This window comes from Topomyia yanbarensis, chromosome 3 (assembly GCF_030247195.1).
Source record: "Topomyia yanbarensis strain Yona2022 chromosome 3, ASM3024719v1, whole genome shotgun sequence".
Classification (NCBI taxonomy): Eukaryota; Metazoa; Arthropoda; class Insecta; order Diptera; family Culicidae; genus Topomyia; species Topomyia yanbarensis.
Window position 1 is genome coordinate 342,677,748 of NC_080672.1, and position 21,880 is coordinate 342,699,627.

General features: G+C 38.9%; 2 protein-coding genes and 1 pseudogene across 3 annotated transcripts in view; all 3 read left to right on the forward strand.

Moving 5' to 3' along the window:
* LOC131693424 (coiled-coil domain-containing protein 102A) overlaps window positions 1-21,880 on the forward strand; it is a 65,149-nt gene that overhangs the window by 31,001 nt on the left and 12,268 nt on the right. The gene's annotated exons all lie outside the window — the stretch shown is intronic.
* On the forward strand, window positions 1,161-1,896 carry LOC131693428 (lysozyme-like; annotated as a pseudogene).
* LOC131693426 (lysozyme-like) lies at window positions 2,809-3,516 on the forward strand. The gene is made up of 2 exons (XM_058981227.1): window positions 2,809-3,240; window positions 3,315-3,516. Exons 1-2 carry the CDS (start codon window positions 2,937-2,939, stop codon window positions 3,443-3,445), a joined length of 435 nt encoding a protein of 144 aa, XP_058837210.1. The 5' UTR covers window positions 2,809-2,936; the 3' UTR covers window positions 3,446-3,516.

Genomic DNA, 21,880 nt, shown 5'->3' on the forward strand with positions numbered 1-21,880 from the left:
ACCAAACAATTTCATTTGATTTCAGGGAATCCGGTTTTCCGGAGGCATGTTCTAGCTCTATGATACTATTTGTGAGTTTTAATAAAATCATTTGATGATTTGATAAATGAGCATATGGTTCCTTAACCTTCCGTCACTTGCGCTAGCGCACTGAGTGTACGCCACTCTCAAAATCTAGCGAAGTTGTCTTAGGACACCAGCAACTGCTCGTTCAGGGAGCCATTTGCACGACTTCGCGAGGGTTAGAGATGAAAACAGACTTCTGTGGTAACTCACAAAATTTGAATACTCAAATTACTAGAAATTTGAAGAAAACCACATCTCGTTTTCCAGCACTGGGATTTCCAGAGGCACCAGGTTAATTCATAACGATTCCAAAGGAAAGGAGCTCCTGGATCCAATCCGTCTAAAAGCAGTGTTCAGCTAGTACAATTTTAAATCGTTTTTCGGTAAATTTCTGCTGACAAAGATTATTAAATAACGAGTAATTCAGTAATTTAAATTAATATTTAATTTAAAGAATTAGCAGTCTTTTTTATTCATATTTATTTTCTATCGGCCTCTGCCCGCACTGAGTACCTATCACCAACTCTAGAGAGGTGAATCCGTTATTTGGACTCTTGATATCAGGCCATCAGCACATGTACTGGGACCAACAGATTTACTTCCCTTCCTAAGGTAGACGTGATCACATATTTTTTATCTCAGAAAATCTCAATGACTTCGGCTAATATCGAAACAATAACGTATAAATTAGGTTTTACGGCGCGATTAATCTGATTTAAAAGTTATGTGCGGGTGCAAAATCGGTTCTAAAACGTCGTTAATGCTGCTTGAAGCAAGATATACTACTGCACTACTGCCGTATTACAAAAATGTTTCGTTGAGGTTATGGTAAATCAATATACTCTCTACTGATACGGAGTATTCAAAGGCAGATTATTTGACTCTTAAGCAGTAAAAATGAAAATTATCTAAAAACACTCACCTGAATTGTTTTACTAATCTAATACCCGGTAGTAATTGGAATGTTATCTGTAATATCTCTAAATGTAATCTCGGTGTGAGATTATAATAGGATGAATTGAAAGATCCGGGTTTCCTCGAAACAATATAAAAGCAGATAAATTCCAAATACATTTAGTGTTAAAAGAGAGATCTAACTAGCTGGATTGAATCGTTTGTTTCTTTAAAAACACCTCAACTTTCCTGTGGAAATCATTCACTGTCGATCTAGGCATCCGCATCCCGAGAGAAATCATGAAGCAGTTTACCGTTCTGATCGCCATCGTTGCCACCTTGGCAGTGTTCCAGGGTACCAAGCAAAGACCTTCACTGAATGTGAATTGGCCCGTTTGCTTCGCACCAAATATGGCTTCGACAAGGCTAAGGTGAACAATTTTGTCTGCATGGCGAAAGCCGAGAGCAGCCTGAGCACGACCGCCACCCACAAGAACTCCAACGGATCTACCGATTACGGGCTTTTCCAGATCAACAACAATTATTGGTGCAGCACACCCGGCTTCAAGTCGGCCGGAAACGATTGCAATATTGCTTGCTCTAGTATGTCTGTAGATATTCCGGTAGCTTGAGCTAAGTCTTCTGACACTGTTTGTGTTTGTTTTTTTTCTTTCGTTTTATAGCTTTATTGACTGACGATATTACCCAGGCAGTGAACTGCGCCAACAAAATCTATGCCCGTCACGGATACTCTGCTTGGTATGGATGGACGGCTAAATGCAAGACTGGGCTCAAGGATCTGTCCTCGTGTTAAGTGTGATGGATGCTGTTTCCGGAACATTTTCGACGGTATCATAATTTAATACCAAGTGTTAGATTCGTTTTAAAACACAATACCAACTGTGAACTGGTAACTTTGCAACCCAGATATCCTAAATCAAGCAATGTAGATACTTGCCATATTATGTACGGAATGCGTTTGAATAAAGTTTCACGGTATTCGAACATTGCTGCATACTTTGCTGTTAACTATTTAAAATTATGGACAAGTTCTTTTCCGTTTCACATATGCGACTCCTGTCCGTTGGTAAAATTGAGGACACGCCTTCCTCGTGAAATGTCTTCCTCCTAGCTTCAATTGTTAAGACGAGAAAATCATAAAATTTAATATGAATGACAAAAGGCCTTATAACCTTAACTTCTCGTACTCGGGAAAAGAGCAGAAAGGTTCCATTTGATTTCTGAGATTTTTTCACATTAGATAAACTGCAAACTATGTATGATTTGCATGACGGAACAGATACATTATTAAAAATAGGGTATTTTCGGGACAAAATGATCCAGTACCCCACTTTCCCGTATTTTTCTAATAACAAAAATAACTCCATTCAAATGCTAAGGTTAAGGGCACGAATTGTAATTTTCGGAGTGCTACTTCAAAAGTTATAGCATTTAATATATGTTTCCGCCATATTTTCCCAAAGCACCAATTTAAAAAAATTCAAGCAAAGCAGGCGGGGGTCTAGAATTGTCCAAATGATGTGAAATTTGGCATCTGAGCTTACTTTACCATTTGTCACAATATGAGAGGGGGGGGGGGGGCTTTGAGCATTAAAAAAATATTTTTTTTTGCGGTGCCCTAGCAGATATATGACTCTTAAGCAGTAAAAATGAAAATTATCTGGAAACAATCATCTGAATTGCTTTACTAATCTAATATTCGGTACTAATTGGAGTGTTATCTAAGATATCACTTAATATAATCTCGGTGTGAGATAATAGTACGATGGCTTGAAACATTCGGGTTTCTTGGAAACAGTTTAAAAGCAGATGCAAATTTCAAATACATTTAGTGTTATGAGAAAGATCTCACCGCACTACTCGGTGGATTGAATCGTTTGTTCTTTAAAAACACCCCAACTCTCCCGTGGTCATCATTCGCAGTCGAGCTAGGAGACCGTCTCTCCAGAGTAGTCATGAAACAGTTTACCGTTCTGATCGCCATCGTTGCCACCTTGGCAGTGTTCCAGGGAACCCAAGCGAAGACCTTCACTGAATGTGAACTGGCCCGGTTGCTCCGCAACAAATATGGCTTCGATAAGGCTAAGGTGAACAACTTTGTCTGTCTGGCGAAAGCCGAGAGCAGCCTGAAGACGACCGCCACCCACAAGAACTCCAACGGATCCACCGATTATGGACTTTTCCAGATCAACAATAAGTACTGGTGCAGCACACCCGGATACAAGTCGGCCGGAAACGATTGCAAAATTGCTTGCTCTAGTATGTCTGTAGATATTACGGTAGCTTGAGTTGAGTTTTCTGACACCGTTTGTGTTTATTCTTTCGTTTCATAGCTTTATTGACTGACGACATTACCCAGGCAGTGAACTGCGCCAAGAAAATCTATGCCCGTCACGGATACTCAGCTTGGTATGGATGGACAGCTAAATGCAAGAGTGGGGTCAAGGATCTCTCAAAGTGTTAAATGTGATGAAACCTAAGCCGGAACATTTTCTACGATATCGTAACTCAACACCAAGTGTTTGATTCGTATAAACACAACGCCTACTTCGAAGTGGTGACTTTGCCACCAAGATATCCTAAATCAAACAATGAAAGTACTTGGCAAATTATGTCGTGAAATGCGTTGAAATAAAGCTTCACGGTATTCGTACCTTACTGTGCAATTTGCTGTTAACTATTTATATGTATGAACATGTATGTTTTTTTCGTTTGATTTATAAACGTGTGTGACTGCAGTCTGCTGGTATACTGGAGGGCACGCCTTTTTCGCGAAATGTATCCCCCCTAGTATCAGTTGTCGAGGTTTTATGGTAGTTTATAACCTCTAAGAAAACATAGATTGCATTTGCAGCGTGCTATAAAACTTCAATTGTTACTATGGGCATTCGCGATTTTGCAAAGGAATTTCAAAATTTTGGCACATCTTGCTTGACCCGGTTTATACGAGACACCAATTAATAAATCACAGCGTCCTTTAAACTAATTTACCTCGGTATATTCTTTTCTTGTAAATTTGGCACCTACGTGTTATTCATTGTGCTGATGCGATATTTATTATTCAAGTAGCTTCAGATGTGTTCGTGTTAAGTCACAGCATATTTGGGCTATTCAAAAGATATGGACCGATAGGAGATAGCACACACACATGTGTAACATTCAGTAAGTATCTGATAAAAATCAAAGCAACTAATTTCCAATTCGAAACAAAGTCCCGTGGAGAAAAACTATTTGTTCGCTTGTGTTACTATTCTTACACACCGTAATAGAATTTTAAAGCAAAGGGGCCTTTAGCATAATCAGTTTAATATTATTAGTTACAAGTTATAAGCTTCAAAGCTACAAGTACTAATATTTTCCGTTGCATAATAGTTTTTTTTCCGACTAATATTTTCAGCACTTGTATTATTGGCAACACTGAAATTACAAGTCACTTAAATTCATCTATCTGTCAAAGTTCACTCGAATGTTTACGAACATCCCATTTTTGCAGAGAACTGAAAAAGTTTCCGTAAAATATCAGCGAAAAAAGGAAACAAATGTGAAGTTCAGAGAAACTATGCGATCTTGATACCATTCGTGAAAAAATGTATTGTTTGGACCATTCTCAGCCATGCTGAAAATGCTTAACAAGACATGGGCAATCGTAGGAGAATAAGCCAAATCGTTTGGAGCTCTGCCAAGCGGAAAATAACCTATGTAAATTAGACCTCTCCACATTTTGAAAAAGTTTTGAAATATGCATGGGTCAGCTCAGATTTTTGTTCTAGGTGTGAATTTAAGAACTTTCGCCAAAAATGACTTAATTTGGACATGATTTAGAAGTGTCTCCAATTAAAAATCGTGTTTTTGCTATGTTTCCATAGGAAGATCACTTACACTCTGATTTTATAGGCCCTACATGCCCACATAGCATAAAAGGTTGTTCCTTAGGCGTATCTTAACATGTTTTAACAGGTGGACATAGCTCTAATCGCAATAGAAATTTTTTTTAGCTGGATTTTTATATAGAAAAGAATATCAAAACCAAGTAAAAATATTACTAATTTTCCTTGGTTTTGATATACTTTTCTATATAAATATCCAGTTACCAAATTTTCTAATGCGAATAGAGCTATGTTCACCTGTTAAAACATGTTAAGATACGCGTAAGGAACAATTGATGATATGTGGGCATGTAGGGCCTATAAAATCAGAGTGTAAGTGATCTTCCTATGGAAACATAGCAAAAAGACGATTTTTGATTGGAGACACTTCTAAATCATGTCCAAATTAAGTCATTTTTGGCAAAAGTTCTTAAGTTCACACCTAGAACAAAAATCTGAGCTGACCCATGCATATTTCAAAACTTTTTCAAAATGTGGAGAGGTCTAATGTAAATGTATATTCGAGATGTTTGGTGGCCAAATGTTCGAAGAATGAGGAAAGATGCTCAAGTTACAAGTGATTAAAGGTGAAATGACACTTAAAGTTTCCGTTGGGTTAGAGTTCAGAAGTTAGCTGCTAGTTTGTGACACTATCACGACGTGTTTAACTCATTGTAGGGATCATATCTTGGGATGTGGCAGCACAGATGCAGCAGTGTAACACATGAAAACATAAAACAAGGTAATAAAATCATACAGAGTAATCGTCAAATCGAATAAAATACACATTACATAGATTGTAAACCAAAACTAAGCTTCAAAATGTCCAAAGAAAGCTCTTCATTGATGTTTTGACATTTCGTGATGAAATCGTGTAAAAATTTTGTGATTTGTGGTAGAAGACATGTTTTTAAAATGGGTAAATAAACGATTATAATAATTAGCAACAAGAAAAATGTCATCAAGATATCGTTAAAACACGTTTTAACTCGTAGTGATAACATAGTAAAAAACTATTTGTTTTGCTTATTTTATTGCTTTGTTTTCATCACCGCTAGCCAATTTGGTAAGGACGGTCATCGATTTTTTTCGGTGAAAATTAAAACAAACTGCATTTTACCGGACGTTTCGACCTACTAACTTACAATTCTAATGAATATTACATCCTATATATGTCATCCTCAGCGGCTTAATGCTAACAACGTCTACACAATAGACAATCACATTATCAAGTTGTCATATCAACATGTCTCGCCATTCGAAGCAATTCATGCGGATTCAAAATCTAACCTCATTATCTACTAAATCGATGTTCGTTCTTTTATAGATAAATATTAAACAGCCAATCGCTATCATGTCAAAATTGAGCTCCTTAGTTTAGTGCCATGTCCAGCAACAACTTTACTGTCACGATTTGTGTTTACTTATACTACGTCATTCTACTGCTGAAATTGAACACATTATAGTTAGCCTATGGATGTTGACAGTCGATATAAAGTGACATTTGCTAAGAGCTACAAATACTCAGCTAAGCATATGGTTGAAAGAATCCGAATTGCCGGGCTTTTGATTTTAGCTTAGTGTTTCTAGTAGTTTTTTAGATTGTTTCAGAAAAGGCAGCAGACGTTCTTGCAGACACTCGTTCACGTAAATTTCCTGGTTGACGGTTCTCGTTGCAATGACAATGCCACCGTTCAAGCCGCATGGTACAGATTACCTGCCGAACCAGATAAATCTTATCCTCGGACACCCACCCGTCAAGACCATTCTGAAAATGCTCATATTGTTAAGGTGTGGGGTCATAAGAAGTCTTCAAGATAATTCTTTTCCATTTTTTCCAAAAATCTTATAAGTCTTCTGCAACTTATCTTTGAAGAAACCACGTAAATTGGGTTATTAGATGAAGAACAAAATTCAAATTTAATTGATTTTCCAAAAAGAATGTAAACGCGTCCTCGTTTGACACTGTCGATCTTCCTTAAGGGTGGATTTGGCAACATGGGTTAGCATTTTTGAGTTTTCCCCGCATAGGATAGGGATTAAGGTAGTTCAAAGGAAAGTGTGGTCGTGATAATTTAATCCTGCCAAAAAAAAATTTTTGTTGTATTTTGCATACAAAAAGTGAAAAGTAGAAAAAGATCAATTCCGTATCTTTAACGTCAGTTGCATCCCAATTGAAAAATGCGCGCAGTCTTTTGCATTTTTAAAGGACTGGTTTTTATGCGGATTTTCAAATTACCACGGTTTTTACGCATTTTTTTTTTCAAATAACACGGTTTTTATCGCGGTTCGCGTGGAAAACGTGACTGGTTTTAGAAAAATTTTCTTGGGTTTTTCCCTCAATTGTGGATAACCCTTTAAGATCAATAATATTGTATGTAATCCGGAAGTCACATTAACCCATTCACCGCGAGAGACAAATGAAAAACAAAAATGATTTTTTTCGACGTTTTTAATACCGCGACTGTACAACTGCGGTAACTTAACCGAGCCGTGGCTCTTTTAAATATTTACAGTATGTTGAAATAAAAATAAATAAAATCAAATATTATTGAGTCTCAGGGAGTGGGCGTAGCGTAGTTGGTAAATCGATTGCCGATTGTACGCAGCGCACCTGGGTTCGAGTCCCGACCCCGCACATAGGGTTAGAAATTTTTCATAAGAGATTTTTCTAACCTGAAGAGGCGAATGACCTTAAGGTTAAAACCTCTATAATTCAAAATAAAAAAAATTATTCAGTGTCCTTCGGATCTCATCCAGGCAACTTTCTATTGAGATCTTCTTTCACGGCGGGGAAACATTTGACTGTTGGGCTACTTCATCTTGGGGGTCAAATGCTTTTTGCATTTCTCATATAGGGTAAAGACTTCATTTTCGCCCCATTAGGGAGGGTGCCAAACTATTCTATTAATTACGCAGTCTACAGTCGATGAAATGCACATAAATTGGCATCAGTATCCTTGCTTCGTTCCCAAGAACCAATTTAATACCAAAAATGTCCTGAGAATGGGGAAATACTTCTGTTTGAGCGCCACGAAAACTCGAATCGAATGCTCCTATTTTCGCACTACCATATGGGCCAATGCGTTGAACAAAGATGGCAGACGCTGCTCTAACTAACGGCTTCAAATGGGAAGGGCGATAATAGAAATAGGGCGAAAATAGTCTCCACACCCTAGAAAGGTTATGCAATCACTCTGAGCATCGTCAACATAATCCCGGCCCGTAGGGCCGTGTGTTCTGTCTCATTCGCCTCAGTTCGTCGAGATCGGAAAATGTCTGTGTGTGTATCTATATGTATGTGTGTATGTGTTTCTCAGATATGGCTGAACCGATTTACACACACTTATTCTCAAATGAAAGGCACAACCTTCCCATGTTGTTCAATTTTTTTATTGATTGGACTTCCGGTGCCGGAGTTACAGGTTGAAGAGTGCGATCACATAGCAAATTCCCATAGAAACTGGTACCACAATGATGTTCAAATGATACAACACCTATTAAAATGTGTGTAACATTACCTGGATTTGCGTGTCTAGATCATTAATGACCCATCGAAGTCGTTTTTTGATTAATGACCCATCGAAGTCGTTTTTACCGAATTTTACAAACTTGATTTTAAATTAAAGGTACAACATTCCCATTGGCCGCAATTGAATTTCTAATTGATCCGACTTCCGGTTCCGCTATTACAGGATAATGAGTACGAACACGCAGCAAATCCTCATTATACGGCGATGAATGTAAAAAGGTGAAACTTTTTCCCAAAACTGCTTGGATTTGTAGTTTTAGGTCACTAACAGTCATTCAAAGTCTCTTTGGTCACATTGGGCACCATCGACTGTTCCGGAATGTGACCTGTGTTTATTTGGTCACAATAAATGGACCAGCCTAATATAGACTTCTAGAAATTTTGTTATATTTGTAAATATTGTCGGTAAATGTCTAAATGTGACATAAATGTCATAGCTTCCGTGTTTACATGTTTGAAGGATGTTTATTTCATGTTTAGTAGTCTTCGGTTGGTGCCCGTCAGTATTTATTCATTTATTTATTTACTTGCTTATTTATTTTTTTTATATTTATTTGTTTATTGATTTATTTTATTTCTTGTTATATATTTATTTATTCCGTATTTATTTATTTATATTATTTATTTACTCAATTGTTTATATTGTGCATCAGATAGTTTATTTCCATTTTTGGTTCGTTTGTTTATTTGGTGAATAGTAAAATTATGCAATGTAAAGGTTATGCATGCAACCAATCCGATCTAAAATTCAGATAAACTTTTTATCGGGGCACTAACCCATACATGTTTGTAAATAAAGATTTTCCCTGTTACGCTGTATACGTGAAGAGGTCACCGATCGAGAGTGGAGATGTTTTCCGGGGCACGGGGGAATAAAATGGGCTTCCCGCGTCGAAAAGATCAATTACTAAACTCAGGTCCGAGGATCCTCGAGTGAAGACCCGCGGTGCGGCAGCGTTGTCCCTTTGCCTTACTGGGACTGTGCGTTTCGACAGTTTTATCGGTTGTATCGAAAAGTACGATCTTAGTGAACCGAAGCACGGTCCACCAGAAGCACTGTACGAACGTTTATTTCTGGTAGGATCAGTCGAGCGGGGCCATATTCTAGCCCGGTCCTGTACAGAAGTGAAGTGACGCGATTACTAATCCTGGCCGAATGGTGCCATTGCAAATTAGGCAGTATATGGACTGTTATGTAGGTGATCAGAAACTGACTGTAAACCAAATCGAATGATACTCAATGAAATATGTGGGAATGTTTCAAGTTATTGTTTATAATAATTATGGTGGTTCTGAAAACAGTTGTTACGACATTTAATTAGCAAGGGACTGGAAGGTGAAGTATATTTTTCAATATTAAGAGCCATAGTACTCAAGGGAGAGCAAGGAGTTGAAGGGAGAAAGTTTAGAAAAGCGTGGAAGGATCAAACTTGGAGCTCACCGGCGACTTAACTTTTTGTCTGCTACTGTACTGCTTTTGGCATTAGAAATGCGAATCACCTGAGTCTACGGCATGTCCGGACAAGCGTAAAGTAACTTGTTACTTCATGCTGTCGGAACCGACAAAATATGGTTCTGAAAAGAACCTTTGTTGTTGGCGTCTGCGTTGATAGGGGATGCGCTGGATTCTAAGCTCGTTGAGACATTCATTAATGAAATGAACAAATTTCATATTTTCTTGCTTTGAAATATCAATGTTAAAATCTCTCGAAACAACCATCGGAATCTTTTTCCTAGCGTACAGATATGAACACGCTTAGCGAAAAACTAGGGGCGGGTAATGTCCGGGATATAACCGCGATGATCATATTCTTAAAATTCTGCTTGTATCTCTTTCAAATGGCTAAATTATACGCATTAAGTTTGATTCACCGGGCTCAGCGAAATTTTCCTGGGGATCCCGTTCGTTACTATATTCAGTAAAACAATTTTATTACCGAGTTCTCCGCATTGAATACAGGTCAATAATTTCATATAACGATTTCAACAAGCAGACAATGTTCACGTATGACAGGTGGGAGTGTTCTGAAGTGTTTTAGTGGAGGTAACAACATAAAATCGTGTATTGGACATTTTACAATGATTCTCCTCAACCCTGCAAAACCACGGGATTGGCAGCAGATGGTTAAGCTGTTTGGAAGAAATGAGAGTTAATATATGATAACTAAAAATATAAAATTGCTCTATAAATTGCAAAGTTATTGCCGCGTTGACCTGAAAATTTGTCATTTCATTCATATAGGAACAATCATTGAAATTATGTCAATTTATGCATTGAAAGATTTGAAATAACTTCGAAGTGTGGTCACGACACCCCTGTTATGTCATATACATTACCAACCCATCTTTTTCCATTTTGCATTCGGACGGTTTGTAGATAACTATGTTGATACAAGACGAGAATATTTTGAAACAATTCAAACCTTGCCGACGATTGTTTTTACTGCGTACACACATATGATCATTCCCCTTTCGCAGCTCACACCTAATGAGCACGCTTTGCATCAAGGCGTTCCTATTTATTAACTTTTCGTTGCAGATGGAAGGCCACATTCACTGATTTTCTTGGAAGGATTTGCAAAAACCTGTTATTAAGGTTCAAAATGTACGTAACGCTTTCGCTAATATGCACTACTATCGCTTTCTAGCTCGTTCTCGTGCCGTGCATGAGCCTTTCCTTTTCTAATGGCATAACCAAAACGAATATGCCGGCTTTCCCCCACCAACTACTCTCGTCAAGCAACCCAATACGAATAATCATAAGAACAAACATGTAGTGGACCTATATTTAAAGCTTTTCGTCATTTTATTGTTCGGTTGGTGCACCATATTGACGGCTCTGTTCGGGATGGGCTGAAAATTTTCACTTTTCCGAGTCGTTTTCGAAAGATTTTTCAAAACACTATTTTTGCGTTGATAATGAATGTCATACATATTCCAAAATTTAATACAAAATTGGTACAAATATTTTCGACAAAATGCCGAAGAAATTAAATTAAATCCATTTAGTACAACAAAATCTTACATCATTTTTCTTCCGAAATTTTGAAAAGGGGCCCCTATATTGAAAGGTACGTCGTTAGTCACGACAAAAAAGAGTGTTATTGCTTGAACCGACAGAATACACTACAAAATATTGAGAAGCAAATTCAAAATATTTTCGAAAAAAGCAATAGAGCGTCAAACAAGAATGCAAGCGCACAGACAAACGCATCCGTCCTCTTCTACATTAGCTTCTTCGCTGGTGGTGTCGGTTGTTGGCTTCGAGACACTGGGCGCGATTGTTGTTGAGTTAATATTTGTTCCTGTCAGATCCGTAGATATTGGTTTTGTAGCCGTTTGTGGTTTAGCATAAGATAATGGTGTGATGTTTTTGCATAATTCGTGCATAGGAATCTACCGTGGCTGCATAACCAGTGTTGTCTGATCAAAAGTCCCATTTTCGGTTGATCCACATATAATGGTTACGATTAAGGAGTTGGTTTGTACGGAAGTATACTCACCACAAGAACAACGTTAGGGACACCCGGGAAAACGCGTAGTTTCAGCTGTTAGGGAGGCCAATTTTCCCTAACTTGGCATAAATTTTTTAGTCATGATGACAGGGGTGTGTGAATATAATTCATGTAAGCACATCTCTCTAGAGCCCTTGCCTATATATACGTGAATCATGTTGTAAACGTTGCATCTTTCATTGGTGTGCAGAACGTTTTTCCGCGAAACAAACGACTGTGTTTCTTAATGTTTGATCTGGTGCATTTGCAGGTTGTTTACTTCTCCCGGATTGAACAAAATCTGCATGTTTAGTAATTGTTTCACTTCCCGAGTAGCTGGTCTTACAGGACATTTCCAAAAATTAATAGGAACACAATTCGTCTGCAGTTGTTTTTGCCGTGTATAGAGGAATGATTTTTAGCTTCTATTCTGGGCGAGATGAGAAGGTAGACTGATCCTAATTAACCGGCGATTAAAATGTATAATTTTTAAATTTTTGTATTGTGCTATAAAGCATGTTTAAGGAATGCATTGTGTTGAGATAGAACAGTGATTTTGGGCCACACCAATGGGATGTCTATAAGAACCCAATTATAATGTGCGAAATAAAGAAATCAACTCAGTTCAGCTCAGCAAACAGTAGCAGTAGCCGGTTGTCCGCTGTACTTGCAGTTGTTTAATTTGCGTCTGATTACTGCGTACTGTGTATATTTTGTTGTCCCCAAGTAACAATTGAAGTTTTATAGCATGCTACAAGTGCAATCTAAGTTTTATGAGTGGCTATAAAACTACCATAAAATCTCGATTGTAACTAGGGACATATTCTCACAGCATATCAAAACCGGCTCCTACGTTAGACATGTCACATTGTTTATTAACAAAACCTGCATAAAATTTACGATTAGAAACGGTTTTCTTGGATTCAATATGAGATAAACTTAAGTAAATTGAAAATCTTTTTAATTTAATGTTTTGCCTTTCTCAATAGAAAGGTATTGCAATTGCTCTGAAAACCGACTTTTTAACGGAGGCCCGGAGGGCCGAGTGACATATACCATTCGATTCAGTTCGTCGAGTTCGGCAAATGTCTGTGTGTGTGTATGTATGTGTGTGTATGTATGTGTGTGTGTATGTGCGTCTGTGTGTGTGTACGCGAACACAATCTCACTCACTTTTCTCAGAGATGGATGAACCGATTTTTACAAACTTAGTCCCAAATGAAAGGTGCAACGTTCCCATAGGCTGCTATTGAATTTCTAATGGATCCGACTTCCGGTTCCGGAATTACAGGGTGATGAGTACGATCACGCAGAAAACGTCGATTTTAAGAAATTCTGCAATGAATGTATAATGGTGAAATTTTTTCCAAAATGTGACCACAACTGCTTCGATTTGTAGTACTAGGTCATTAACAGCCATTCAAAGTCTCTTTGGTCACATTGGCCCCCATCATCGGTTCCGGAAGCCCCGGCGGAAGTATCTAAATTCAGACTAACAGTCACATCGGTTTCTCGGAGGTGGCTAGACCGAATCAACCAAACTTAGTCTCAAATGAAAGATGTTGCGTCCCCGTAAATGGCTATTAAATTTTATCCCCAACCGACTTCCGGTTCCGGAGTTACGGGTTGTGGCGTGCGATCACATAGCAAATTGTGATTCAAACCGATACCCCGATGGAAGCAAAAAAGGTAAAAATTTCGCTAAAATGTCTCTCAAATAACTTAACTTTGCAGTTCTAGGTCACCGACGGCCAAACAAACTTTCGTTGACTACATTGACCACTATAGACGGTTCCGGAAGTGCCCGGGAAAAGCGGCCATCTTTCATAACTAGCAAACTCATATCAGTTTCTCGGAAATGGTTGGGCCGATTTTCACAAACTTAGTCCCAAATGATAGCTCTATTATCCCCACAGATGTCTGTAAAATTTCGCACGGATCGCTTGTATGGTTCCGGAAATATAGACTGAACGGTCCGGTCACACATGAAATTCCCATATAAGCCGGAACTCAAAATTTTTTTTCAAAGGGGGGACCCCATGAAATTTCAGAAATCGAATTCGTATTTTTGATGCCAAACATCTTTAAAATGCATGAAACGTCGAGATTTAATGTTATCTCGAAATTTTTTTTTTTATAAAAATCGACTTTTTGGGACTTTGCCGATTTCGCACCTTTTTGCCTTTCTCAATAGAAAGGTATTGCAATTGCTCTGAAAACCGACTTTTTAACGGAGGCCCGGAGGGCCGAGTGACATATACCATTCGATTCAGTTCGTCGAGTTCGGCAAATGTCTGTGTGTGTGTATGTATGTGTGTATGTATGTATGTGTGTGTGTATGTGTGTGTGTATGTGACCAAAAATGTCACTCATTTTTCTCAGAGATGGCTGAACCGATTTTGACAAACTTAGTCTCAAATGAAAGGTGCAACGTTCCCATAGGCTGCTATTGAATTTCTAATGGATCCGACTTCCAGTTCCGGATTTACAGGGTGATAAGTACGAACACGCAGAAAATGTCGATTTTAATAAATTCTGCAATGAATGTATAAAGGTGAAAATTTTTCCAAAATATGACCACAACTGCTTCGATTTGTAGTATTAGGTCACTAACATCCATTCAAAGTCTATTTGGCCACATTGGCCACCATCCTCGGTTCCGGAAGCCCCGGCGGAAGTATCTAAATTCAGAATAACAGTCACATCGGTTTCTCGGAGATGGCTAGACCGATTCGACTAAACTTGGCCTCAAATGAAAGGTATTGCGTCCCCGTAAATGGCTATTTAATTTCATCCCGATCCGACTTCCGGTTCCGGAGTTACAGGTTGTGGCGTGCGATCACATAGCAAATTGTGATTCAAACCGATACTCCGATGAAAGCAAAAAAGGTAAAAATTTCGCTAAAATGTCTCTCAAACAACTTAAATTTGCTGTTCTAGGTCACCGACGGCCAACCAAACTTTCGTTGACTACATTGACCACCATAAACGGTTCCGGAAGTGCCCGGGAAAAGCGGCCATCTTTCAAAATTTACGAACTCACATCAGTTTCCCGGAAATGGTTGGGCCAATTTTCACAAACTTAGTCCCAAATGATAGCTATAATATCCCCATAGATGTCTATAAAATTTCGTACGGATCGCTTATATGGTTCCGGAAATATAGACTAAACCGTCCGGTCACATATGAAATTCCCATATAAGCCGGAACTCAAATTTTTTTTTCAAAGGGGGGACCTCATGAAATTTCAGAAATCGAATTCGTATTTTTGATGCCAAACATCTTTAAAATGCATGAAACGTCGAGATTTTATGTTATCTCGAAATTATTTTTTTTTATAAAAATCGACTTTTTGGGACTGCCGATTTTGCACCTTTTTGCCTTTCTCAATAGAAAGGTATTGCAATTGCTCTGAAAACCGACTTTTTAACGGAGGCCCGGAGGGCCGAGTGACATATACCATTCGATTCAGTTCGTCGAGTTCGGCAAATGTCTGTGTGTGTGTATGTATGTGTGTATGTATGTATGTGTGTGTGTATGTGTGTGTGTGTGTGTGTATGTGACCAAAAATGTCACTCATTTTTCTCAGAGATGGCTGAACCGATTTTGACAAACTTAGTCTCAAATGAAAGGTGCAACGTTCCCATAGGCTGCTATTGAATTTCTAATGGATCCGACTTCCGGTTCCGGATTTACAGGGTGATAAGTACGAACACGCAGAAAATGTCGATTTTAATAAATTCTGCAATGAATGTATAAAGGTGAAAATTTTTCCAAAATATGACCACAACTGCTTCGATTTGTAGTATTAGGTCACTAACATCCATTCAAAGTCTATTTGGCCACATTGGCCACCATCCGCGGTTCCGGAAGCCCCGGCGGAAGTATCTAAATTCAGAATAACAGTCACATCGGTTTCTCGGAGATGGCTAGACCGATTCGACTAAACTTGGCCTCAAATGAAAGGTATTGCGTCCCCGTAAATGGCTATTTAATTTCATCCCGATCCGACTTCCGGTTCCGGAGTTACAGGTTGTGGCGTGCGATCACATAGCAAATTGTGATTCAAACCGATACTCCGATGAAAGCAAAAAAGGTAAAAATTTCGCTAAAATGTCTCTCAAACAACTTAAATTTGCTGTTCTAGGTCACCGACGGCCAACCAAACTTTCGTTGACTACATTAACCACCATAGACGGTTCCGGAAGTGCCCGGGAAAAGCGGCCATCTTTCAAAATTTACGAACTCACATCAGTTTCCCGGAAATGGTTGGGCCAATTTTCACAAACTTAGTCCCAAATGATAGCTATAATATCCCCATAGATGTCTATAAAATTTCGTACGGATCGCTTATATGGTTCCGGAAATATAGACTAAACCGTCCGGTCACATATGAAATTCCCATATAAGCCGGAACTCAAATTTTTTTTCAAAGGGGGGACCTCATGAAATTTCAGAAATCGAATTCGTATTTTTGATGCCAAACATCTTTAAAATGCATGAAACGTCGAGATTTTATGTTATCACGAATTTTTTTTTTTTTTTGGAAATCGACTTTTTGGGACTTTGCCGATTTTGCACCTTTTTGCCTTTCTCAATAGAAAGGTATTGCAATTGCTCTGAAAACCGACTTTTTAACGGAGGCCCGGAGGGCCGAGTGACATATACCATTCGATTCAGTTCGTCGAGTTCGGCAAATGTCTGTGTGTGTGTATGTATGTGTGTGTGTATGTATGTGTGTGTATGTGCGTCTGTGTGTGTGTGTACGCGAACACAATCTCACTCACTTTTCTCAGAGATGGATGAACCGATTTTTACAAACTTAGTCCCAAATGAAAGGTGCAACGTTCCCATAGGCTGCTATTGAATTTCTAATGGATCCGACTTCCGGTTCCGGAATTACAGGGTGATGAGTACGATCACGCAGAAAACGTCGATTTTAAGAAATTCTGCAATGAATGTATAATGGTGAAAATTTTTCCAAAATGTGACCACAACTGCTTCGATTTGTAGTACTAGGTCATTAACAGCCATTCAAAGTCTCTTTGGTCACATTGGCCACCATCATCGGTTCCGGAAGCCCCGGCGGAAGTATCCAAATTCAGACTAACAGTCACATCGGTTTCTCGGAGGTGGCTAGACCGAATCAACCAAACTTAGTCTCAAATGAAAGATGTTGCGTCCCCGTAAATGGCTATTAAATTTTATCCCCAACCGACTTCCGGTTCCGGAGTTACGGGTTGTGGCGTGCGATCACATAGCAAATTGTGATTCAAACCGATACCCCGATGGAAGCAAAAAAGGTAAAAATTTCGCTAAAATGTCTCTCAAATAACTTAACTTTGCAGTTCTAGGTCACCGACGGCCAAACAAACTTTCGTTGACTACATTGACCACTATAGACGGTTCCGGAAGTGCCCGGGAAAAGCGGCCATCTTTCATAACTAGCAAACTCATATCAGTTTCTCGGAAATGGTTGGGCCGATTTTCACAAACTTAGTCCCAAATGATAGCTCTATTATCCCCACAGATGTCTGTAAAATTTCGCACGGATCGCTTGTATGGTTCCGGAAATATAGACTGAACGGTCCGGTCACACATGAAATTCCCATATAAGCCGGAACTCAAAATTTTTTTTCAAAGAAATTTCAGAAATCGAATTCGTATTTTTGATGCCAAACATCTTTAAAATGCATGAAACGTCGAGATTTAATGTTATCTCGAAAAAATTTTTTTTATAAAAATCGACTTTTTGGGACTTTGCCGATTTCGCATCTTTTTGCCTTTCTCAATAGAAAGGTATTGCAATTGCTCTGAAAACCGACTTTTTAACGGAGGCCCGGAGGGCCGAGTGACATATACCATTCGATTCAGTTCGTCGAGTTCGGCAAATGTCTGTGTGTGTGTGTATGTATGTGTGTATGTATGTATGTGTGTGTATGTGTGTGTGTATGTGACCAAAAATGTCACTCATTTTTCTCAGAGATGGCTGAACCGATTTTGACAAACTTAGTCTCAAATGAAAGGTGCAACGTTCCCATAGGCTGCTATTGAATTTCTAATGGATCCGACTTCCAGTTCCGGATTTACAGGGTGATAAGTACGAACACGCAGAAAATGTCGATTTTAATAAATTCTGCAATGAATGTATAAAGGTGAAAATTTTTCCAAAATATGACCACAACTGCTTCGATTTGTAGTATTAGGTCACTAACATCCATTCAAAGTCTATTTGGCCACATTGGCCACCATCCTCGGTTCCGGAAGCCCCGGCGGAAGTATCTAAATTCAGAATAACAGTCACATCGGTTTCTCGGAGATGGCTAGACCGATTCGACTAAACTTGGCCTCAAATGAAAGGTATTGCGTCCCCGTAAATGGCTATTTAATTTCATCCCGATCCGACTTCCGGTTCCGGAGTTACAGGTTGTGGCGTGCGATCACATAGCAAATTGTGATTCAAACCGATACTCCGATGAAAGCAAAAAAGGTAAAAATTTCGCTAAAATGTCTCTCAAACAACTTAAATTTGCTGTTCTAGGTCACCGACGGCCAACCAAACTTTCGTTGACTACATTGACCACCATAAACGGTTCCGGAAGTGCCCGGGAAAAGCGGCCATCTTTCAAAATTTACGAACTCACATCAGTTTCCCGGAAATGGTTGGGCCAATTTTCACAAACTTAGTCCCAAATGATAGCTATAATATCCCCATAGATGTCTATAAAATTTCGTACGGATCGCTTATATGGTTCCGGAAATATAGACTGAACCGTCCGGTCACATATGAAATTCCCATATAAGCCGGAACTCAAATTTTTTTTCAAAGGGGGGACCTCATGAAATTTCAGAAATCGAATTCGTATTTTTGATGCCAAACATCTTTAAAATGCATGAAACGTCGAGATTTTATGTTATCACGAATTTTTTTTTTTTTTTTTGGAAATCGACTTTTTGGGACTTTGCCGATTTTGCACCTTTTTGCCTTTCTCAATAGAAAGGTATTGCAATTGCTCTGAAAACCGACTTTTTAACGGAGGCCCGGAGGGCCGAGTGACATATACCATTCGATTCAGTTCGTCGAGTTCGGCAAATGTCTGTGTGTGTGTATGTATGTGTGTGTGTATGTGCGTCTGTGTGTGTACGCGAACACAATCTCACTCACTTTTCTCAGAGATGGATGAACCGATTTTTACAAACTTAGTCCCAAATGAAAGGTGCAACGTTCCCATAGGCTGCTATTGAATTTCTAATGGATCCGACTTCCGGTTCCGGAATTACAGGGTGATGAGTACGATCACGCAGAAAACGTCGATTTTAAGAAATTCTGCAATGAATGTATAATGGTGAAAATTTTTCCAAAATGTGACCACAACTGCTTCGATTTGTAGTACTAGGTCATTAACAGCCATTCAAAGTCTCTTTGGTCACATTGGCCCCCATCATCGGTTCCGGAAGCCCCGGCGGAAGTATCCAAATTCAGACTAACAGTCACATCGGTTTCTCGGAGGTGGCTAGACCGAATCAACCAAACTTAGTCTCAAATGAAAGATGTTGCGTCCCCGTAAATGGCTATTAAATTTTATCCCCAACCGACTTCCGGTTCCGGAGTTACGGGTTGTGGCGTGCGATCACATAGCAAATTGTGATTCAAACCGATACCCCGATGGAAGCAAAAAAGGTAAAAATTTCGCTAAAATGTCTCTCAAATAACTTAACTTTGCAGTTCTAGGTCACCGACGGCCAAACAAACTTTCGTTGACTACATTGACCACTATAGACGGTTCCGGAAGTGCCCGGGAAAAGCGGCCATCTTTCATAACTAGCAAACTCATATCAGTTTCTCGGAAATGGTTGGGCCGATTTTCACAAACTTAGTCCCAAATGATAGCTCTATTATCCCCACAGATGTCTGTAAAATTTCGCACGGATCGCTTGTATGGTTCCGGAAATATAGACTGAACGGTCCGGTCACACATGAAATTCCCATATAAGCCGGAACTCAAAATTTTTTTTCAAAGGGGGGACCCCATGAAATTTCAGAAATCGAATTCGTATTTTTGATGCCAAACATCTTTAAAATGCATGAAACGTCGAGATTTAATGTTATCTCGAAATTTTTTTTTTTATAAAAATCGACTTTTTGGGACTTTGCCGATTTCGCACCTTTTTTCAGTTCAATATTACCGTGGCTGTTTTTTCTTTTTCAAAATTTTAGAACTCGAATAATGATTTATTTTCCTGTATATAGTTGTCATGTGATGTATGATAATAAAATGTAATATATGCATTTAAAATTTTTTAATGAGTATAAACAACGCACACATTCTCGTGATTCATGATTGAGAAAGGCACAATTGCACCGCTAGGTGGATTAAAATAGGTTTTTAAATAAGAATTTGGAGCTGCATCTGCTACCTTCTCATCTTGCTTACAACGAAAGCTAAAAACTGCTCCACCGCTACTAGAAAATAAATCAATCCGTGTGTAGAAGCAAAATATCGTTTCCAACCCACTATGTCAAAAAATGAGTGTCGATTATAAGCAGAAAGTGGCCTTTTGTGGTCAAACTGTATTCCTGTTTATCTTTCGGGACGTTCCTTAAGATCTCTTGTTAAGAGTACAAATAGAGCTAAAGATGACCAATGTTTAACTTCACAATTTTACCATTTTAGACATAAGAAGAATTAGTTTCGCAAAACTATATCGAAATTTATCGTTAGATATGGCAACATGAAATCAGTAACTCTGTATATATATATAGGCGATGACACAAACGAGGTGCGAATACACGGAATATGAAGCTGTCGAAATTCACGTGTCTGACACGCTATCTGATGATGTGGCAATATGAGTCAACCGGAGACTAATAGAAACCATGGACTCACGAGTTCCTCATGGCTGAAGAGGTACTAACTCATGTTGAACTAAAGGCTTCGGTTTAAAAGGGCGCGACAGTAATACTAGCCCTGGGGCCCGACGCTGCTCTCGACGGCCCTGTGTGTACCGTTAACCGTAGTGAGTGTAAGTTCGTGTAGTTAGTAACAAAACAGTGGTAACAGGAAGCCCCAGCGGAAGTATCAGAAATGCAGAATAACAGTTACATCGATTTCTCAGTGATAACTGGACCGATTTGACCAAACTTAGTCTCAAATGAACGATGTTGCGTCCCTCAAAACTATTATTAAATTTTATTTCGATCCGACTTCCGGTGGCGGAGTTACAGGATGTGGAGTGTGGTCACACAGAAAACTCCTATTCAAACCGATACCGGATGAATGCAAAAAAGATTTTTTTTGCTATAATGGGTGTCAAACATCTTGCATTTGCAGTTCTAGGTTACTGACAACCCATCGAAATCTTGTTGGCCACATTGACCACCAGAGACGGTTCTGGAAGTGCCCGGAAAAATGACTAGCTTTCAAATTTTAAAAACTTACATCAGTTTCTCGGTGATGACTGCATTTGGATGTTGCATCCCCATCCACCCCTCCTAACGTTCCTCTCACACCCCTCCACAATTCTCTCACTCCCTCTCCCTCAGACCAATGTCACACCCGTATTCCCTTCATCCACCCGTGTACCAAAATATGTTAGGTTGTTCTCGAAACATCCTCTCCGTCCCTCTAATTATCCCCCTTCCCAAAGCATTTCAAGATACACTCAATTTTTACGCGATTTTTTTGCGCGGTTTTTACGCGGATTTTGAAATTTACGCGGTTTTCATTTATGCGGATTTTGAAATTTACGCGGTTTTCATTTACGCGGTTTTCATTTACTCGGCCTGTATCCCCCGCGCAAAAAAACCTGAGTGTATATTGACATGAGAACAATATTTAACTCCCTCTGATTAAGCTAATTAAATACTCTTTTGTTTGTTTCAAATATGTTAGCGTCAACATGTTGCTCATCGGGTTCGTGACCGTCGTGCACTTATTTATACTTACCAAGTGTAATAAGAATGTAATAGACCTTTCCACAATGTTATATTGAACGTAACCAGCTAT